This window comes from Candida orthopsilosis (genome assembly GCF_000315875.1).
Source record: "Candida orthopsilosis Co 90-125, chromosome 4 draft sequence".
NCBI classification, from domain to species: domain Eukaryota; kingdom Fungi; phylum Ascomycota; class Pichiomycetes; order Serinales; family Debaryomycetaceae; genus Lodderomyces; species Lodderomyces orthopsilosis.
In genome coordinates this window covers 456,248-477,384 of record NC_018297.1, presented here as the reverse complement: position 1 = coordinate 477,384, position 21,137 = coordinate 456,248, and the positions used below count along the sequence as shown (strand labels likewise).

General features: G+C 36.6%; 9 protein-coding genes across 9 annotated transcripts; 3 read left to right on the top strand and 6 right to left on the bottom strand. All coding sequences in view use genetic code 12, as the record gives it.

The window, feature by feature from the left end:
- Positions 1-785: 785 nt before the first annotated feature.
- CORT_0D02620 (hypothetical protein) lies at positions 786-2,279 on the top strand (the record flags this gene model as incomplete). Its single annotated transcript, XM_003869194.1, has 1 exon — positions 786-2,279. The coding sequence occupies one exon, from the start codon at positions 786-788 to the stop codon at positions 2,277-2,279; it is 1,494 nt and encodes a 497-aa protein (XP_003869243.1).
- A 133-nt stretch (positions 2,280-2,412) lies between these two features.
- Positions 2,413-3,123, bottom strand: CORT_0D02610 (hypothetical protein; the record flags this gene model as incomplete). Its single annotated transcript, XM_003869193.1, has 1 exon — positions 2,413-3,123. One exon carries the CDS (start codon positions 3,121-3,123, stop codon positions 2,413-2,415), a length of 711 nt encoding a protein of 236 aa, XP_003869242.1.
- Positions 3,124-4,124: 1,001 nt separating this feature from the next.
- On the bottom strand, positions 4,125-4,520 carry CORT_0D02600 (Kre1 protein; the record flags this gene model as incomplete). Its single annotated transcript, XM_003869192.1, has 1 exon — positions 4,125-4,520. One exon carries the CDS (start codon positions 4,518-4,520, stop codon positions 4,125-4,127), a length of 396 nt encoding a protein of 131 aa, XP_003869241.1.
- A 3,476-nt stretch (positions 4,521-7,996) lies between these two features.
- CORT_0D02580 (Pph3 protein) lies at positions 7,997-9,049 on the bottom strand (the record flags this gene model as incomplete). Its single annotated transcript, XM_003869191.1, has 2 exons — positions 7,997-8,975; positions 9,033-9,049. 2 exons carry the CDS (start codon positions 9,047-9,049, stop codon positions 7,997-7,999), a joined length of 996 nt encoding a protein of 331 aa, XP_003869240.1.
- Positions 9,050-9,261: 212 nt separating this feature from the next.
- Positions 9,262-11,937, bottom strand: CORT_0D02570 (Mcm2 protein; the record flags this gene model as incomplete). Its single annotated transcript, XM_003869190.1, has 1 exon — positions 9,262-11,937. One exon carries the CDS (start codon positions 11,935-11,937, stop codon positions 9,262-9,264), a length of 2,676 nt encoding a protein of 891 aa, XP_003869239.1.
- Positions 11,938-12,972: 1,035 nt separating this feature from the next.
- Positions 12,973-13,491, bottom strand: CORT_0D02560 (hypothetical protein; the record flags this gene model as incomplete). Its single annotated transcript, XM_003869189.1, has 1 exon — positions 12,973-13,491. The coding sequence occupies one exon, from the start codon at positions 13,489-13,491 to the stop codon at positions 12,973-12,975; it is 519 nt and encodes a 172-aa protein (XP_003869238.1).
- Positions 13,492-14,664: 1,173 nt separating this feature from the next.
- On the top strand, positions 14,665-16,545 carry CORT_0D02550 (Hgt3 glucose transporter; the record flags this gene model as incomplete). Its single annotated transcript, XM_003869188.1, has 1 exon — positions 14,665-16,545. One exon carries the CDS (start codon positions 14,665-14,667, stop codon positions 16,543-16,545), a length of 1,881 nt encoding a protein of 626 aa, XP_003869237.1.
- A 50-nt stretch (positions 16,546-16,595) lies between these two features.
- Positions 16,596-18,152, bottom strand: CORT_0D02540 (hypothetical protein; the record flags this gene model as incomplete). The annotated part of the gene is made up of 1 exon (XM_003869187.1): positions 16,596-18,152. One exon carries the CDS (start codon positions 18,150-18,152, stop codon positions 16,596-16,598), a length of 1,557 nt encoding a protein of 518 aa, XP_003869236.1.
- Positions 18,153-18,306: 154 nt separating this feature from the next.
- On the top strand, positions 18,307-18,597 carry CORT_0D02530 (hypothetical protein; the record flags this gene model as incomplete). Its single annotated transcript, XM_003869186.1, has 1 exon — positions 18,307-18,597. One exon carries the CDS (start codon positions 18,307-18,309, stop codon positions 18,595-18,597), a length of 291 nt encoding a protein of 96 aa, XP_003869235.1.
- Between the last annotated feature and the right edge of the window lie 2,540 nt (positions 18,598-21,137).

Below are 21,137 nucleotides of genomic sequence, written 5' to 3'. Positions count from 1 at the left end.
AAACTAAGACTTTTGTGAAATCTACTAATTGTTTGGAACAAAGTTTGGTTGCAAATTTGACCCCCACCCCCAAGTAGCTCCGCTTATAAAAGATTGAGGTTCCAATATAATAGTTTGATTGTTCTAGCCAGCAAAAGATTTTCTTCTGTAAGGAAGCAGTGAACTTACTCAATACACTACCAACCGCGTATATCCACAAGCGTATTCTCAACCAATCCATTATAATCAATCAGTATGCACTTTGTTCGAAACTTATCTTAGAACTTCATTGGTTGGATACTGTTTTGTTGGTTAGGTAATCCCTTTTCAGCACAAAACTTGAAGTTTCTATCTATGGGCTAGCGAGGTCAATTGCTGATTGTTTGAAGTGTATTGCCTTTTTACTATTAACGACCGAACATGAGAAGCTCAAATAGGTTGTATGCGACTTTAGTCAAGTAAAGCAGAGAAATCGAATAAAGAAGTACTTGAGTTGGTCAGGTCGAGCGCTGTGTGATATAACGAAGTCGCTTATTATACATAACCACCCCTCATTTTTACATCAATAGTTGACTTTTATCTAACACACGACACAAGAGAAAAGAATTGTGACGTCAAAAGTTCATACTTTTGTGGCTTTGGTCAATTGCGAGCAAAAGTTCATTGGGGTTGGACAGAAAAATTGACATAGCTCTTTCTCTTAATTGGTCATGGACAAATTCATCGCTCCCCACAATTGTTGCTATCATCAACATTCGCTAATCCCCTTTTGTTAATGGGACCAGAACCCAGAAAGCCCTCAAGAAATGCTTTTCACATCATTCCACTGTATTGCGCTTTTATTATTGTCCGCCTCGTACATCTTCGCATTGGAGTATCAACTAACTATGTTGAACTACACAGAAGGCGTGGTGTGCCGCTACATCCATAAACATGAAAACAACCCCAATGGATCATATATCCGGTTAATTGCTGATGAGTCTATTACAGAATACAAAATTCCCGGTTTCATCTTCCCTCCGGAAATTATCAATCATCCGAATATTCCTACATTTAAAGGATTCACTGAATTATATTCTACAAACAAAACAAAATTGTACCAGGAAATCTTGAACAAGGACGGGTTATTCAATGTTGAATCTAGTTGGGCACATACTGAAGATGGTGTGATATTTTGGAGTGGCATTATCGATAAAGAGATTTTGTTTCCTGTATCTATTTCTAGAATCTATTGTGTTTACATTGCCCCCAACCACGAAACAGAGCTTGGTTTTAAATTGCCAGTAGAGTTTAGACAACATTATGGGAATTTAAGCTATGCACAATACTTGTATTATGCGAGTGTTAAAACGGTTCTCACTATCGCTTTTGCATTACTTGCAATATCGTCGTATTTCGCATTGACACACAACGTTGAAAGGAACCCTAGAAACATAAGCTCAATCGAGGCTATAACAAAGACGTTTGTGTTTTTGACACTAATTCCATTTGTTATTGCTTTTTCAATTGAGTTCGTACATTTGTTTATTGAAAATAATATCGTTGCAACTTACCAAAAGTCTCGTATAATCAAGGCTTTGCAAATCACTGAGATGTTTGTGATACAGTTTCACCTTGTGTTCAAATCATACACTGCTTTATTGTTCTCTATGGGATTTGGTGTTATTTTTTACTATAACGATAAGTCAATTAGCTACAGGGATTTCCCTCGTGATCGTGGTTGGTTCAACAAGGCAACTGCATATCTAATCTTCGATGTAATAGTTGGGTTTATCTGGTTGCGTTTCCTGATGCAAGAAACAATTTCGTTAGTCGGGATCCCTATTAAACAGGAAGGTTATAATTTTGCAAGTTACTTCATTTATGTCAGGCAACTAAACTTTGTCATCTGGTTTGTGCTATCAGTTTTGTCTTACTTTAAAACTAAAAAGAACATTACCACAACTCCACCAAACGTAGATATGGGATCCACCGATAACGTGGCAATGGCCTTTAAGAGATCAAGTTTGGTCATTTGGATCTTACCAGTTGTTGCAAAAGGCGTGATTATGGTGATATCTTATATCTTGATGATCAGGTTTGTTCATAGTGAGGCTCCAGGGTATTTCCCTGCCAGGAGTAAATTACGTTTGATGGTAAAGTCACTATTCGAATTGAAACAAATGCAAATGGCACAAAAGCTTGACTTGTTGACCTTTATTTTCCAAGAAGCTGTCAGCACCCTTCTCACAGTAAGTATTGTGTTCCTTTTCTGGGCTAGAAGCAGCCATAGGGCAAAAACTGACCAGAAGACTCAATAATATAAAAGAACTGCAGGTTATTGATTGTTTAGAGTGGCGCGTGACTACAATTCTTTTGTATAACTACTTCCTTACAATGGACTTTAGAATGTCTATCCCCAAAACCTATCTATTCTTTTATACCTCTTTTTCTTCATAATAGCGATGTTTGCAACACCAAAGCCAACGTCACCAAAACAACACTCAAAATCAAAAACAATAATATAGCAATACCCAATCTAGCAGCAGGATAATATGACTTTGTTAATAATCGTTGAACGTGAAAATATCGTTTAAACCCCATAATCAACGTCAAAATTCCCAATACTATGAATATAGATCCCAAAGGTTTCCCATATCGCTTCAAGTCGCCACTCTTGTGGTCCATTGATAAATCAATTATTCGATCAGTGGTATGCACTTTTGTTCCTGGTTTCTCTAATCGAAATAATTGAGTGACTCCGATGCCTATAGTTATAAATGCAAGTGATGTACGTAACCAAGCTAAGAAAGTACGTTCATTGGCCATATGATCACGAGCTACTGATCCTTTATTTTCTAAAGTGACGGATTTGTAATCGAGTAGATCGAATGATGTGTTGAAGTTGATTGATGATGCTAGGTCTTGGGTCACGGGCTTGCCGTTGGTACCACTCAGTTGCTGCTGCTGTTGTTGTTGCAGTCTTTGTCTCAGAGCCGACGACTCGGTTGTGTTTAACCGTTGTGAAAATGCCAGGGAAGATAAAGATGAAGATGAGCCAGTATGGTTTGGTGGGATGCCAGTGACTTCCACACCTTGATCATCATTGTCGTTGGGAATTGCCGTGTTCGGTGATGGTGATTTAGCTATTCTGTCTGATGACATTGTTGTGATATATGGTGGAGCAATTAAATAGAAAATTATTAATAAACTTTTGATGATAGCTTTTCGAGTAGAACGATGATTGAATTATTGTTCATGTTCTGACTGTCAATGATTAATTCTAAGGTTTAGCTATTATCATTTGTGTCATGTAATTTTATTTGTCGCGACAAAGTCAATTAAATTTTTAATTAAATTTTAAATTAAGGGAGCGCGCGTTTTGCGCTATTCCTCGTGACGAAATAAAGCAGCCACAATTAGATTTGTTGGTCTTAGCACCCTTTTTAACTGGAAGTGTGATATCTAAGATTGGCTTGGTGCTCCCCGTTATCTCTCTTTAGTTACTTAAAACAAACTAATAGGCCCAGGTTGAAAAAGTTGAAATAATTTTCTGTTTTGTATTAAAACCTAGCAAAAATCGTAAACAAAAGCGGCTTGCTTCATTTTTGATAAAAATTACAGCCTCATACCACCAGGTAGGTTGGGATCTAACATGTGAGATAGAGCAAATATAGGTAAATGGATGTCAAACAAACTTGTAGCATTGGTTACGGGATACTTGCATTCTGCAATTCAAAGCAAGGGGGCCAATATAATGAAATCTGTTTTGTGACTTTCTCTCACTGGAACTTAATCTAGTCAAGCTAAACGGTCGTTTTACTTCTAAAAAAGAGTTAGGGCCTTATAAAAGTTGTGTATTCCTGTCATCACTACAAATTAAGCCTATAATTTCAATTGGAAAGTCTTGTTTTGCAATGCTTTTTCTCTCTTTCGGAATTCCATAAAATCTCTATCTGAATGTGTAAAAGATATCTTGACCGAAAAAAAGAAATTAAAAATGAATGCAAAATAAATGGTAGCGTTGAATTATATACACAAAAATAGTTGCAAAGTATTTTCCGATGTTGTTAACCGATACACAAAAACAATTACATTACGGACAAGAAAATGATTTAGTAACCTCCTTTACAAATGCTCTGAGTGTATATTAAAAGTGTTCTATTCTAAAGAAGTACGTAAATCAATGAAAAAAGTCCATTCAATGCAATGAAGTTACGACCAACAGCAACAGCTTCACCAGCACCACCCAGTGAAATTGTAGTTCTATCGTAGGTACGAATATGGCCCACGCTTCCGGAAAGACTGCCAAGTCCAACAGATCCCGATGAAGGTGTTTCTTCAGCTTCTGTATATGCAGATTTGAAAGATTGTGAGAATACACTTTGCGTCGTACGAGTTATTCCACTAGCATCAGTCCCTGTTACCCAAACTGAAGTATTACTTTGTGAGGTTTTTGTTGTTGTAGTAGCTGTTGATGATGATGATGTTGTGGATGTAGTCTTGGCTGTAGTGAGTGCGAGGAATAGGAAGAAGCTGTATATGAGTTCGAGGAGTTTCATTGTGATGGAATATGCTATTGAATATAATTATAAATGCGACGTGGTTCTATGGAAGTTTATGTAATGAAGTTGTTGCAGTTTAAGCAAAGGGTTCTACTGCTATAATGCGACGTGGCTGTTGAAGTAAAATATTAATGAATGAATGAATGAGTGAAGTTATACAAAATTGAGTCGTTCCAGCAAGAATATCAATTTTTTGAAAACAAGGGTTCTTTTGAATTCAATATATACTTTTCTTGTATCGCTCTAAAAAATTTTCTAATTAATAAGAAAGCGACTGAGTTCTTTCTTTGTGATCCTTTGTCAATCGTTTCTTTACCCATCTGATTACGAATGTAACAAAACTAAAATAAGAATCATAAATAAACAATAGTGAATGTGTAAAAATGCGAAGACGAAAATAAAATTTGAAGTACAGAAACAAAAAATTTCATACTGCAATTGAAGCGTATACTTAAGAAAAATATCAAATTTGTACTACTTTAAAAAATCTGGCAGAATTTCAAATACGTCACAGTTTTGTTAAGCCATACAATTTCACTTTATGGCTTTGATGGAAAACAGACATGACTATACAAGGCTCATAGTAAACACATCTATCTATAAGTGTATAGCCCTTTTATCCAAAAGTTTTATCCAGTGACCAATTGGTCTTCACACCGAGGACGGTTGACGGTTCGGATATTATAATGACCTTTCAATTGAACAATGGAATTGTTTACAATCGTATGAATCAACCAAAACACGACGTGATTTTTGTTTGTGTAGTTATGCAGTATGACATACATTATTTGCGACAGAGTGTGTGATATAAATAGTATTGATATTGTCTTCAAGAACAATAGTAGACTTGTGTTTACGATTACTAATTTTTTATTCGACTGTATGTAGTGATTTGTATGTGCAAGCGACCTATTGTCCGAGAATCTTAAACAGAGCAAACCAGAGGAGACAATAAACTTCGAGAAACAATAGATATATGAAGGTTGGAAGAGCTTTCGTACGATGGGAAATCTCCACTCGAAAATGCAAAAAAAAGAAACGTTCAGCGACATTTGGAAATTTTGTTGTTAACCGCTGATAAAGAAGTTGAGGAACTAAAAATAGTGCAGACTCAACAAAGTTATCTCACGCCCCTTCCAGCTTGATGTTTCTTACAATTATGAAATTGTCGGCAACTAAGCCCTGTTTGCACACCGGGTTATATTCATCTATTTTTGTCCTTGTTTACTATTTTTCGTTCCAAGGCTTTCTCTTTCTCACTAATTATAAAAGATAAAGCTAAGCATAATAGTGTTCGAGGTGTACCAAATCTTTTTTTTTGCTAGTCAAAAATAACAATTGGGAGAAATTTAAAACGATTGTTGTACTTTTGTGTATGAAATGAAGAAAGTGAGAAAATAATTTCTTGTTTTGCTCAAACTCTTTTACAACCCTTTCACGGGTGATAACAACTGCCTAAGGACAATACTCTTCAGTACAAACTAGTTACGCATATCAACTATTCAAATAAAGCTATGTCTTCGTACATAGACGCAGCTTCGGTCTCCTTTCAATGTCGTGACACGTAATTGAAACAGATTTGGTATCGACTTTAAATCGACAAAAGAGCTCTTACTGGTTTTGTGTAATTAAAGCATTTGTTTACAACTTGACAAAGGTGAATAAAAAGAAATTCCTAATGTAAATAAAACACAAAACTGTAAATGAGCCCAATGACTTTTCATATTGTCGATCTTTTGTATACTCTCCTTGCTCCCTCCCCCTGATGCGTCTTTAACACGTGATGCCTCAAGAAGTCAAAAGGGGGGAGTCAGGGGAGGTTCAAAAGATGAGTGCTAGTGCTAAGGTTGTGCTTTCTCTCGAGAGTAACGAGTAGGCGAAGTCTGAAGGATGGGCATTAGAAATTTTTTTCTTAATCGAGGTTTTTTTGTGCAGCAAGGAATGAATTTTTGTCGGAAATATCGTAGATGCATAAACCCGCCACTCGATCCGAATTCACCGTACTAAGCCCAATGAAGGTTTTTTTTGCTCACGATACAGAGCAATATTAGGGTGAGTTACGAAACAAATGCAAAGACAAGATTACACGAGCCATGTATGTACGTATTCCTCTAATCTGTGTCCAAAGAGAGTAGGATTGTGTAGTGCACACAAATAAGCTTTTGAATCTGATCTGGGACGATTTTTGTTTACTTTGATTATCTTTTAAAAAAACCCTGTTCAAGATATTGATTATTCACAAGATAAATATATTTCTTAAGTTGGCATTCGCTTAAATCGGAAAAGCAGAATCAAGTTTTAACCTAAATAATACATTGATTTTCAAAGAACCAAAAGTTAAAGCGGTATGACATTATCCAAACAAAAATGAAGGTAGTAGATCTCTTCTCTCAAATGATCAACATAACGCCATGCTTCTGTTCAGGTGCAAGAACGCCGCGTCCTTCTGAATTGAACTAAGAGCCATTGAAATAATATTCGTGCCATTCATCAACGCCTACAAATTAGTTCTTCCCCCCAGTCACTGATACGCATCTATAACATCCATTTCTTGCCGATTTGAAATAAATGCGTAATTGAGTAAACCAGAACTAAAAAAATCAGGCGTTAACGTATTATCATTGGCCTTATTTTTTGTGTGCATAAGCCACTAAATGAAACTTACGGAAAGTAAAAACTTTAAGTAAAGGTGCATCAAAAAGTGTTTCTTGTTTGGAAAATGTGCACCTCGTTATGTATTCGTTTTTGACTATCGTACAGGAAGTCGTTATAAAAGAAGATTAACGCTCAATTTATAGGAAATGAATTTCTAGAACTCTTCATTCTCATTTCTGACATATTTTAATTTAGACAATCAGCTTGCAAATGGGCCAACGCTTTGATTTTTTTGATAAAGCCACTACAACGACGCATTCCCTTCGTAGAGCACTTCTAAGTACTGGAATTACCTTCGGTGTTTTGATGTGGCGAATATAACAAGCACCGACACCGAAAAACCCTTTTCTATGATACGATTTTTGTGTATTGTATGACAAAGTCGCGCTGGAATTGGGAATTTCGTGTTTTTTGAGAACCGACATTTATTTACGTGTTTTACCCTTTATACTTTCATAGATTGATATATGTCAAAATTGCAACTTTTAGTCTATGTTTTTTGACAGATAACCACCGTAGTATATAACAACCGTGTATCGTTATTGTTCCGTAGTCTCTAGCCACAAATGATAAAATTCTCGGTTGTTCCCAAATAGGAAACAAGTTTACCCTTTTTAGTAACGATACCAACTCTTTACATTCTACTTCGGAATGGAATATCAACTATTTGTTCCAGATCCCATCCTACCAACTCCCCACAATCTACCTGAAGCATTTGATAATACCCACGTTTTTAATGCAAGTCATTTGTCCACACCTCACAATTCGTTACAAAATGATTAATAATACAAAGTGATACAATCTATGCTTTACACACTCTACAAGAAATACTCAACTACTGGCTTCTTACTCAATGCACCACCAGCACCAATTCCTCTACTTCCTCCACCTTCTTCTGCTTCTCCTTCTTCGTCATCATAATCAACAGCTTCAAACACCTTATACTCCCTCCTCAAATCATCATCAATCTTCAACACGCTAGCTACATTACCACATCGATAACAATAATTAGGCGCCGACCAAACAGTAACCAACTTCAGATCAAACATTTCTCTATAGCCCTCCATCACCAATTGATGAGCACGTGCAATGAGCCCCACATTGTTCAAATGAAGAAATTTGTCAACTTCAGATTCACCGAAAAGAAACCCTGCTCCACGAGGTGATATACTCCATCCTTTCACATCTTCTTCTGGATCACTCCATAGTAAATCACACATGCCTCCTTCGTGAGGCACTTCTTGTTTTCGATCTAGGATTCGTATTTGGTCGATCGAGTCAATTTCAGGACTTAGTCCACCATGTACACAAAACACCCCTCCACCTCCTCCATCGTTACTTCCCCTCTGGCTATTGATAATTGCGCCTAGACTTAGATAATCAAATACTTCACAACAATACCTCCATATATTAACTGATCCATATTTCCTCAAACATTCATCGTAAAATCCATACACCGTTGTTATCTGTCGGGACTCATGATTGCCACGTATTAGAGTAATTTTGGAAGGATATTTCAATTTATACGTCATTAGTAATAACAAAGTCTCTAATGAGTTGAATCCGCGATCAACAAAATCTCCAAGAAATACATATTGCGTCTCGGGTAAGTTGCCACCAATGGAGAAAATGGTAATTAGATCATGTAGTTGTCCATGGATATCACCGCATATAGTGACGGGTGTATTTATGTGTTGGATATTGGATTCTTCTATTAGAATATCAATTAGTTGGATGCATATTTCTTCAACGTCTGATTCAGGTATTAGTTTGCATTGCTTGATGTGTTCTATTGTCCTAAGGGGAGAGTAAGTTAGTATTGGATAGCTATGTAACTATGGAGTACGTACATACTTGTCTAGATTCAACATAGCTAGTATAGACGCGTTGTGTAATGTCGCCTGATGTTCTTGCAGAGACGTGATTATTTTTTTGTCCCAATGTGGGTTTTTTTTCCATACATCTCGGTGATAATTCCACTACAATCTCATTTACCAAAACATAATTTAAATTGAAATACACTAATCTAAGAACTGAACAAAAAAGAGAACTTCCCACATATGCCACCCCCAACACCGCGTTTTTACCTGGTTCTAGTAGGCAAAGTATACTTTTGAAACTTGGCTTGCAATTGTTTCTTAACGGTAACTTTTTGCGCACCAACGAAACTATCAATACTCACCTTTATAGCACGATTCAAATCATTTTGACTGACAAAATCACTTAATCTCATCTTGGCAAATGATTCAGCAATTCTTAAAATACTTTCCAAATGACGCACGGTTATAGGGAAAGATCCAGTAGATATACTTTCTTTCCTCAAATCAGCATATACTTTGGCAACTTTATCCATATCCATTTGATGTAATTTCGGTTGTACCTTAACACGAGCATATTGGATGTACTTAATCAATAGATCTTGTGGGATGGGTGATATTTCTTGTTCTTTTTGTTGTTTCAATTCGGCTAATCTTTCATCTTTGGTTTTAGCCGATGCATTAGATTCAACAATATCTTCTTCATCGCCATCATTAATAACTCCATCAGCATTAGCTGGATGTGATCTCATATGTGAATCAATAACAAAACTAGCCAATCTTTCATCTGATTCAGGATTGACTAAATCACGAACAACACACAAGATATCAAAACGTGACAAGATTGGTTCGGTTAAGTTGACATTTTGTGACAATGGCAATGTGGAGTTATATCTACCACCATTAGGGTTAGCAGCAGCAATAATAGCACAACGTGCTTGCAAAGTAGTGACGATACCAGCTTTTGAAACGGAGATACTTTGTTGTTCCATGGCCTCATGAATGGAAGTACGATCTTGATCATTCATTTTATCAAATTCATCAATCATGCATGTTCCCTTATCAGCAAGCACCAATGCACCGCCTTCCAAAGTCCATTCACGAGTAATGGGGTCTTTTCTTACTGATGCAGTTAAACCCACGGCAGATGCACCTTGACCAGTGGCGAAAACAGCACGACTTGCGGTTTTTTCAACATATTTCAAAATTTGTGATTTGGCAGTACCTGGATCACCTAGTAACAAGACATTGATATCACCTCTGATGGATAATTTACCATTAACGTTTTTAGCAACACCACCAAATAATGAACAAGCAATAGCAGTTTTGATATCTTTATGACCATAAATTGATGGTGCCATTGATGAAATAATTTTATCAATTAATCCACGTTCCCGCGATAATTTACGGAATTCACGTTCTTCTTCTTCAGTCCAAATGTTAACCAAATTGTTGCCACCCATAAATGCACTACTTTCTTTTCTTCTAATGGAATTGGCTTCAATAATGGTGGCGAAAACCGGGAATCCGTTCTTGGCATTTAAATTACCATCATAATTGTTTTTATATATACCAGTAACTTCAATCTCTTCTCCCGGTTTGGCAACATCAACTAAATCAGACAACAAAATGACTTCTCTATGTCTTGGTAATCTACCTGCTGGGACGGTACCTGGAGCTTCTTGTAATGTGATTCTTTGATAATTCCTATACAAGGTCTTTTCCGAATTCATCTTGAATGGACCTTTACTTTGACAATTGGTACAAAATGAAATCTTCATTTCACTGTTTGAGTCTTGAATGAATGGACCTAAAACAACTCCACATTTAAGACAATCAAATTTGACATATTTCAATTGTGGGAAAACTCCAGTTCTTCTAGTAACAACCCCGGATACCTTAACCAATTGATTTAAATTATTTTCTCTTAAATCACGCAAGTTCAACAATGTAGGATATTCAATAATTCTGACATGCACTTCTTGATGAATTTGGGAATAGTTTGGGTAATGCAATTCAACTGCTTCCATAGCAACAATATCAAATATTTTTAACATCTCCTCGGGACTTGTAGCCAAAAAGATCGCCAATATAGCTTTAGAATCAGCTAAATCTTTATAACTAACTTCCAATGATTCAGCATTGACCTCCCCTAAAGTTCTCATTTTATTACCATAAACTGATTCACCATTAGCATCAGTATACTCCAAAAAAAACGATTTCAATTCACGTGCAATAGATCTACTTACAGCTGGTTGTAAGATCCATTCAGTAATACTGGGCGCTTTCACATCTGTCAAACTCTCCAAAGACAATTCTTCACTAAATGGATCAATTTCAATATCATCCATCATATCGTCTTGATCTTCATCATGTTGTTGTCTTCTTCTTCTTCTTTGAATAGGTAAACCATATTGATCCATACCATCTAAACCGTCATTTTCTTCCTCATCATCCAAAAATGCACCACTTCTTGAACGATTAGCATTATTCAAAATAGCATCTCTTCTATTCAATTGTTCATCAATTCTTCTTCTTGTTGCTGCATCCATTTCATCATATTCTTGAGTATCGTCAATATTACCATCTCCTAAATCGTATTGATCTTGTTCAGGGTTAGCCCTGTAATCATTTTCCAAATTATCCATTAAATCATCACCATCTTCTTCATCTGATGGATTCAAATCAGCAATATCATTTTGAATTTCTTCATCGTCGTCATCATCTAAACCAGCATCAAATGGGATAGCAGGTGATGAGGGTAATTGTTGTTGATGTTGAGGTGAAGAAGCTAAAGGTGACGATGGTTGATGTACTGGCGACGACCTATGATTATATGAATGTGAACCTCCTGCAACAATATCGTCATCATCATCGTGATGTTCATTTTGTCTCTTTCTTGAGTTTCGCGAAATTCTGCTATTATATGGTGGACTAGACATGACTGAACTGACAATTAGTAAAGAAACGAAAGAATTAGAGTAAAGAAAGAGAGAATTGTATTGGTGGGTTTGAACAGAATTAAAAATTTTGATATTTGAAATTTAATGAGACGCGTATTCAATTCAATTGGATTTCCTAATTGGGATTAAATTATACTTGATTATGTAATATGCACATACAAAGGTAAGAATGTGTACTTTGATACAAATGTATCACGTGATATAGTTGATGCTTCAACATTAGAATTTCGCCTGCAAAGTCTATTAGCAATACTAGTGCTGCATACAGGCTAGCTATAGAAAGTAATTGACTGGAATGCATTAAGCTCTCATCCTGTTACTTTAGTTGGACATTTTCAAGTTGAAAGTTTGGATTTCAACGGTTAAAACTGGGAGAATTGAACATCTCCGTTATAAAGATTTGGTCAAACTTCCCCGGAAGTTTGGAAGTGACTGGGGATAGGTAAAAGCAGGTGTCTGATTACAATCATTTGGTATTAGGGGCTAGTTTTTACATACTTAGAATGAATTTACTAGTCAGAATTGTATGATACTCTAGAGATGGACTATTTATAGGGGGTTTTTCTCTTTCTCTGTTATCTTTGCTGATAGACTAGCCACAAGTGGGCTTTATGTAAGTATGTTGCAATCTTATTCTTCTTATACCAAAGTGGGGATTTTCACCCAACAAAGAATTGCTTGCAAACATCGCAGTTTTGTGTAATCAAAATATAAAAACTCCGAAAGTAATTGATTGCATACAGAATTGTGCCATTTCAACGCGTGAATAAGAGCCGAAAAGAAAAGCTAACCAACTGAGGTGTAAGTACTACCCCAGTCAACCAATACATAACCATATCGCTTTTACAACATCCAAATTCCATTTAAAAATTCCTATGATTACACTAATCCAATATATAAAAAATCCCTATATAATTACCAATCTATTATTACGATTACCCACTTTATATCCAAACTAAAAATATATTTTTGACATCACCAAGTATTACCCTTTACTAACCATCTCTTCGGTGTCTAATCTGGACCTCTAAGTAAAGGAAAATCAGCAAATCCAACAGCACCAATATCTTCATGGTGACCTTGTCCTGGTCCATGTAAATGACCACAAGGGCAATCGAAATTACTACTAGTAATTGTAATCAGTTGTTGTTTTGATTCAATTTGACTCAGTTGTCGCAGTTGTTGTTGGTCTTTGGTAAAGTGTTGTTCATCAATCATCGATACGGCGGTCATTTTATGATACAAGCCATCGTATGAGTTTGTTGTAGTCAATGGTGTAAATGTTCCTTTTGTTGTGTCGTGGTACATTGTTGTAGAGCTACCGGTTGATGAGTTTGACATATGACTTTGATTAAATTGTTGTTGAGATGACATATGACTTTGATTAAATTGTTGTTGAGATGACATTGTGGTTGGTTGTTGTGGTTGCAGCTTAAATCTTTTTGGCTCTGATTCAACTGAATCTTCTAATTTGTGTATATTTTTGAAAACGGGTTCCAGTACAACAGGAGAATTTTGGACATATTTATACATCTTCCTTAAGATACTGTTTTTGTATTAAAACTTTTTGGGGGGAGAGTCGAAATTAAGTATGTATGTATATAGAAAATTTTTTTTGTTGTGTATAAGTTAATTTCGGAGTTGTGTATACAACAACGTGGGTGGGGGAAGTTTGATCATATACCCCTCCTTTATTAACTTTGTTTACAACTTCACCATATTTGGTTCTCTCTTATTTATACAATGTAGTTAAGAGTTGTCTACAGTATAAGTACGATTTGTATGTCCTCTACTTTAGGCAGATAAGGGGCGGGTCCTTTGTCACCATACTAGTGTTTTGGTCATCAGTTCAAGAATGCAATATTATGCGCATAATAAAGTAGGTACACACACCGAAATGCAATGCAATTTTAAATTTCCTTTCTTTTGGCACGTGTTCTGTCTACTTTAGAAAATATTTTACTAAGAAAGCCGCACATGCAATGTATGTAGTTGCAATAGAACTATGTTAAAAGGTCTTAATTGGTTGTGTTGCAAACGAGATTGAACCCTTTCTTCTTCGAATTCGTAGAGTTCCAGTTGTTTGAGAGGTTAAAGGGGCAACAGAAGGCTGAGACACTGTATTTTTGCAGTTTAGCCTGTATGAATCCAGATTGTGAACTAAAGCGATGAAACCTATATGAGGCATTAGGAATTGATCATTGAATTCGTTTGTAAACAGAGCCATTGCGTAAACAAAAAAGGAATAGCCTAACCTGCAGCCAAAGGAACAAACAACTAAAGAAAATCCTGGCAAATGTAAATGATCCAATCCTATTTTAGTTTATGATTGTTTACAAAACAACAATCTTTTGAAGTCGATACCAAATTTGGTCTACTTTCCCCTCATGGATGATGATGATAATGATTGTTTGTTTACCAAGAAAACAACAATTGATTCCATTGTTTATATGATTCCGAATAAAGTCGTGTAATATTGCTAAATAGAATATGTATGTCGGGATTATTTAAATTTCCATTTTCTTCCAATTTATTGATCTCTTGAAAAACATCAATAAACACAGAGATCTAAACTCAAATCACACCCTAACACGGCTCAATATTACATTACTGTATAGGTCGCTACTTAATGGGTATAATATAGAGACGCACAACTTATAACGACATTCATTTCCCCCAAGTCCTGCTTTACAATATTCAGATAAGATGCAACCTCATGAACATATACAAATCAAAGAGTCATTTCTTGTCGGGAAAGCGTTGCTAAATTTTACTTCAGTGTTTGTTTCCCTTGGTGTGTTTCTATTTGGATTTGAACAAGGTTTAATGTCCTCATTAATCACCAACAACTATTTCAAAGTTTATTATCATGATCCAACACCAGCAGAAATCGGTATCATGATTGCAATTCTTGAAATTGGAGCGTTATTTTCGTCATTTGTTGCAGGAAGAGTAGGTGATTTGGTGGGAAGAAAAAAAACCATCCGGTATGGGTCTTTTATCTTTGTTGTTGGTGCTTTAATTCAATTCTTATCTCCCAACATCTTAATCTTGAGTGGTGGTAGATTAATCGGGGGTGTAGCCATTGGATTCCTTACCACAATTGTCCCCTGTTATCAGTCGGAAATCAGTCCACCTACTGATAGAGGTTTCTATGCTTGTGCTGAATTTACGGGGAATATTATTGGATATGGTGCAAGTATTTGGGTTGATTATGGATTTTCATTTTTGGAAAGTGATGCCAGTTGGAGAAGTCCACTTTTTGTTCAATTTTCCATGGGCGTATTGCTTTGGTTGGGAACTTTTGTTATTGTGGAAACACCACGTTGGTTATTGAATCATGACCATGATTTAGAAGGTATGATTGTTATTGCTGATATGTATGCTGATGGTGACGTTGAAGATGAACATGCAAAAAATGAGTATAGAAACATCAAAGAAAGTGTATTGATTGATAGAATTGAAGGTGGAGAAAGATCATATCAATATTTATTCAAACGGTATGCCAAAAGGTTATCAGTTGCTTGTTTTGGATTGTTATTTAGTCAATTAAATGGTATCAACTTGATTTCCTATTATGCACCAATGATTTTTGAAAGTGCAGGTTGGGTTGGTAGAAAAGCAATTTTTATGACAGGGATCAATGCCATCATTTACATCTTGAGCACAATACCGCCATGGTACTTGGTTGACTCGTGGGGTAGAAAACCATTGTTGATGCTGGGGGCATTATTAATGGGTATACCACTTTACTTGGCTGGTTATTCATTATACCTAAACAATGACTATACTGCAGCTGTTGTTGTCACATGTATCATCATTGCAAATGCAGCTTTTGGATATTCGTGGGGTGGTATTGGATGGCTCTTACCTTCGGAAATTTTACCATTACCAGTAAGATCAAAAGGAGCTGCTATTGCAACGGCCACCAATTGGCTTTCTAATTTCGTGGTTGGGTTAGCATCACCAATCTTGTTGGATCAGATCAAATGGAAAACTTACTTGATCCCAGCTTCATTTTGTATCTTGTCATTCTTTGCCGTATGGTATTTATTTCCTGAAACTAAAGGGTTATCTTTGGAAGAAATGGGATCAGTATTCGATGACAAATCGTCAATTTTCTCCTATCATGCAGCAGGCACCAATGGTAACGGAAATGGAGGCAGTAGTAGTAGTCTCAGCATTCATTCAAGTTCCAACTACGGCTCAACTCAAGAACGAAGATTATCCAATGCTGAATTTGTTACTGATTCAGTACAAACAGCGGCTTCAATGGCTAGAAATCCAGCAACTATGCGTCCAGAATTGGATGATAATATAATTGCGGGTGCTAGTAGTACAGCTCATTTATCATCAGGCCCATCGTCGTCCATCAAGCCGGTTAAATCGGATGGTACTTCGATTGCATCTATTGATGGATCAGCTAATGCTTCTGATGCCATTATACAAGAAATTGAACCACCTGCATTTGAGGATATCTTAATGTTTAAAGTTAAAGAACAATCACGACCATTTTTTTTCGTTGAATGGTTTACGGGGTCGAAAAGTAAAAAGACCAATGATGAAGAAAGGAGACTATTACAATAGATACAGTATAGATTAGTGCACATTGAGATAACTATTTATTAGACAAAATTTTATTGTAAATGAATATCCATTTCGATAGTCTTCAGCAGAGTCTTTTCAGCTGGCTTTCCCAGTTGTACTAATTTCCTCTCCTCAAATAATTTCTTCAATTCACGTTCAATTTCTGGGATCAAATATTCGTAATCACATGATCTTGATCTAACTCGAGATTCACGTAATAATCGTTCGGCTTTATCATAGTTTGATAAATGGAGATTCACCACCCCTAAGCCGTATGTTGCCAATGCCACAGTTTCATTGATTTCATTATGCTGTTTAGTGATTTCCGGTGGGATTGATTTGGCAAATTGTAATACTGATTCATATGATTTTATTGCCAATTGAATGCAAATTTGTCGAGATTGAGACACTTTTGTGAATAGTTCTTGATCATGAGATGGTATTTTGTCCTTTAAAATATTTTGTGTAGTTTGATCCAGTTTCAAGGAGGAATCGTTTGCCAATTTTGAATAATCGACATCAGCAAGTTGAGCAAATTTCCTCTTTAATGTAATTTCCTGTGCTTCCAACTCTTCTGCTTGCATGTATAACAACGAACCTAGATTACATTGCGATAAAAGCATCTTTCCTGGTTCAACATCAGCTAAAAGCATGGATTCCGTCATGGCGATTTTCACTTTTGAAGCCATGGCTAAATCACCTGTTGAAATACAAATGGCACTGAGCAAATCCATTGCATTGAAAAATTCATCAGTAAAAGGTTCCCAAACTTCAGGTGTCTTTTTGATGTTGGCAATTTCCTTTCCTGATTCATCATTAATTAAAATAGTATCGTTATCCAACGTTGCTGTAAGCTTCTTTGGTTCTTGCTTACCCTCTTCACCAGGATTGACTTTAGTAACCAAGTTTAATTTCCCTGTAGACCCGCCCAATTTGTTGACTTCATCTTGAGCAATAATCAAATGAGTAACCAAGATTGCTTTACATAAAGCTGGGTTACTCTTATTCAACTCAACCAACTTGATGGCGATTCTCAAATCTTTTTGGATCAAATGTCGTCTCAAATCTCTACTCACAAGTCCCACTGCACCTTTCGAATCAGCCGGTTTTGCCGTCAATACACTCAAGTATAACGTGGCAATTTCATTATAAACAAATGCCGCATCACTCATCATCCCTAATCGTTCAAACATTTCACCAATTTTCAATTGAACCCCAGTATATTCATCGCTCAAAGGATCCATTCCTATTTCTTTGCAATGTTCCAAAGCTTCAAGATAATATTTTAACGCTAGTTGATAATCATGTTCTCCACGATCACTTTCGGCCCAGAGCCCCTTTCGCAAAATCTTGGCTACTGAACTAGGGAATGTATGCTTTGGCCACCACATGTAGTAAGCGTATCCTGAAATAACAGTTACTCCTAGCGTTGCGTAAAGTAATTTGGTAAACCATGATGTTTTCGGAGGCGGATTGTAATTGGCATAAGTTTGGTTGTAATTGTATTGTGAGTAGCTCCGGAGTGATATAATGGGGACGGAGGCAGTACGTCGAGCACTGAACCTCACCCGATTGGCGTATCGTGGTAAGCTTATTCGACTAATCATGTTTGGGTCCCCTCAAGCGGAATTAACGATTGATGTGTGATCCAGAAATGGTTTTTTCCAATAGTCGTGCGCCCGAAGGTTTTCTCGCCTGACCTTTTTTGCAATTTTTGCCCCGGAACCATCTCCGACCTCATTCTCCTACCATTCATCGAACATGTCAAATATCCTTTCAGTATTCAATCCACCCCCACCAAGAGACTTACCAGAAAAGGAATACAAGTACTGCTTACCATGTACCGCAATCCAATCAGCAGTGGGAATAGGTCTCGGAACCGTGCTTAGTTCACCTAATCAGTTCAAAGATCCCACCACGGGCAAAATAGATCTTGTCAAGAACCCTCTTTGGTGGCAGCGATCAGTGAGAAGTGCAGGTATTGTACTTTTGGCATTGGGAGCCTATCGTGCTGGTGAAGTTGTACAAGCTGTGTATCAAAAAAAATTTTGAGTTTTGTCTGAGTGTTTGAAGATCAGAGAAGTGGGAGTTAAGACTGTTGTGGGTTTACTCGTGGAAAAGATACCCCATGAAGTTTCTGGGTGCAAATGGCTTCGTGTTGGGACCTTCTGTTGTTTGTGCAAGAAATGGAAACGTACGGGAGTACAGGTGGATGCATAACCTAATGGAAGCGACTTGACAAGACTATTCAAGCAATTGAGCATGAAAGAAGTTCAATTTTGAAATATATGATTATTACAAAGGAAAGGTTTTAAGAATGGGCTAATCGGCATTGTATATAGGTGATAGCAAGAAGGATAAAGGTTTCCTGTTTTAACTGACGTGCAGCTAATTTTGTATACCTATACTCTGAGCTAAGCTTTCGCCAAACTGCAATTTCAATTTTTAGCAGCTAGTTGGTCATACAACACCTGCAAAAAGGGGACGGCTACAAAGTCGATATCATGACAGCTTACGACTTTACCATGTAATATGACCGGAAGCAAACATGACTATTTAGCCAGAAATATCCGGGGGTGATTCATCTTTGTGTGTTTCTCAGGCTCCACTAATGAACGAGATACGAGAAGACAGAGGCGATGCACTCTTTCGGACCTATGTGACAAAGTAAACTTTTGTAAATTAACTGTAGAACATTGTTCACCTGTGAGTTGTCGCCTTCTTCCGTTCCCAAAAGTCCGAGAGAGAGAAAACAATGGATGAGAACGTGAGGTGAACAATTTGGTTAAGAGCATTTCACAAAAGAAGAATGTTGGGCTCGTCAAATTGCTTCTATATTTAGCACCCCTATTTTTGAGTTAAACACCCAACAAACACATTGAACAGAAAGTTGTCTATTGTATTATCTATATAATTATCTTTTATATTGCAACTTGCATGTGTGAGTAGCGACGAACAATCTGTCATAAAACTTACGTTGGTGGCTTAAATGCAGAAATAAAAATTTCCAAAGTGGTTAATGCAGAGTGTGCTATTTTTGTGCTCTAACATAGCATGTAGCACTGTGGTATCTCTATCACGAGTGGGGAAAGTATAGATTAGAAGTTGCTCTAGTTTCCAGTTTTCATACTTTGGTCCTGTGTTTGCCTTTAGTAGAATTTTGATTCATTCCTATTCACACTGCCTAGTAATTGGAAAGATAAGCGCGAAATCAATTGCGCTCAAACGTTCGAAGATCTAGCAACCAAATGTAAGGGGAACAACATAGCTGTATTTAGTGGCTTTCCGCTGCTTTTGAACAATAACCGGAAGGAACAGTGCCTCAATCTTTAATGGAAAGGGATTTTACAATAAATTTTGCCAGAAATACCCGCTCAACATAACGTGCAGAATTGTTCAATGAATACGCACAAGCAAAGCACCAATTAACTTTAAAAAATATTTGAGGATTGATTTTGTGTTGTTCGAGTATTTTGGAAAACTTTGCCTACTCTAGCGATTTCCATGAGCGTAAACATATCGGGTGCTTACAACTGTTCTCTAGTTGAAGCTTAGATCGATTAAAGTGTGCGGTTATGTAAGGGGAGACCAGAATGAGGCACAGTTGTGGTTTCAAACCAAAGATTGTAACCAATTGTTTAAATAATTGAGATTTGCAAAAGTAGTTACAAAGAATGTCTGTGTTCTACTAATTTTGTGAGCATTGGCCCAGAATTGTTGGGCAGAAAATGAGCTTGAAGCCAAACTTGTGTTATAGCTGATTCACTAGCAAGTTTTCTTCCCAGCACATCCGGTTGGCTTATTAATATAATTACTAATTTTAGGTAAAGCACTGGTGCTGGTAACAAAACTTACACAAATTGATAGCTCTTAAAAATAGAACAATAACAACCGTTATGAGAAATAAAGTTTTATTCTCTCTTGTTGACCTTAAAAGGTGAAATAGTTTACATAATTTAGCAATATCTGTTGGTTTAATGTTTCAGATTAAATGAAAATTAGTATTCACGATTAAGGTTAAGTTTACAGTAGAAGAAAAAAAATTGAGGTTTTAAAGGTCCAAAAGTAGTAAATCCATGGATTTATTTTGTGCAGCTAACGTAAATTTCTTTTTCTTGGCACCTCTATACACAAAAGATCTTTATTACACAATATCCCAAATGGGAAATGGAGGAAATTCACAGTCTCAACTCGAATGCAATGGTAACATTCAAGTAATAACATTACTTTGTGTACTGAACTCTATACGGCAGGCAACACCAGGTGTGAACACCACTGTCTACATTGTATTGTTATCTGAACCGCCATTGTTGATTTATATAGCACAAGCGGCTCAAAAGGTGCGAGAGCAAGCTATATTATTCTATGTTTCCCATGTTTTTGACCAACAATAGCAAAAGTACGAAACAAGTGCAAATGGAATGAATATAGTAGACAGTAAGCACACTAGGTGTGGAGAGTAGACCAAATTCTTTACTTTCCTTCTATAATACTGATATTTCGCTTATTTCCATGCAAATGGTTGATTTAGACTTTTTCCATCTGTATAAGCACTACTGTCTCTTCAGCTAACGATAATGCAAAGAATTTTG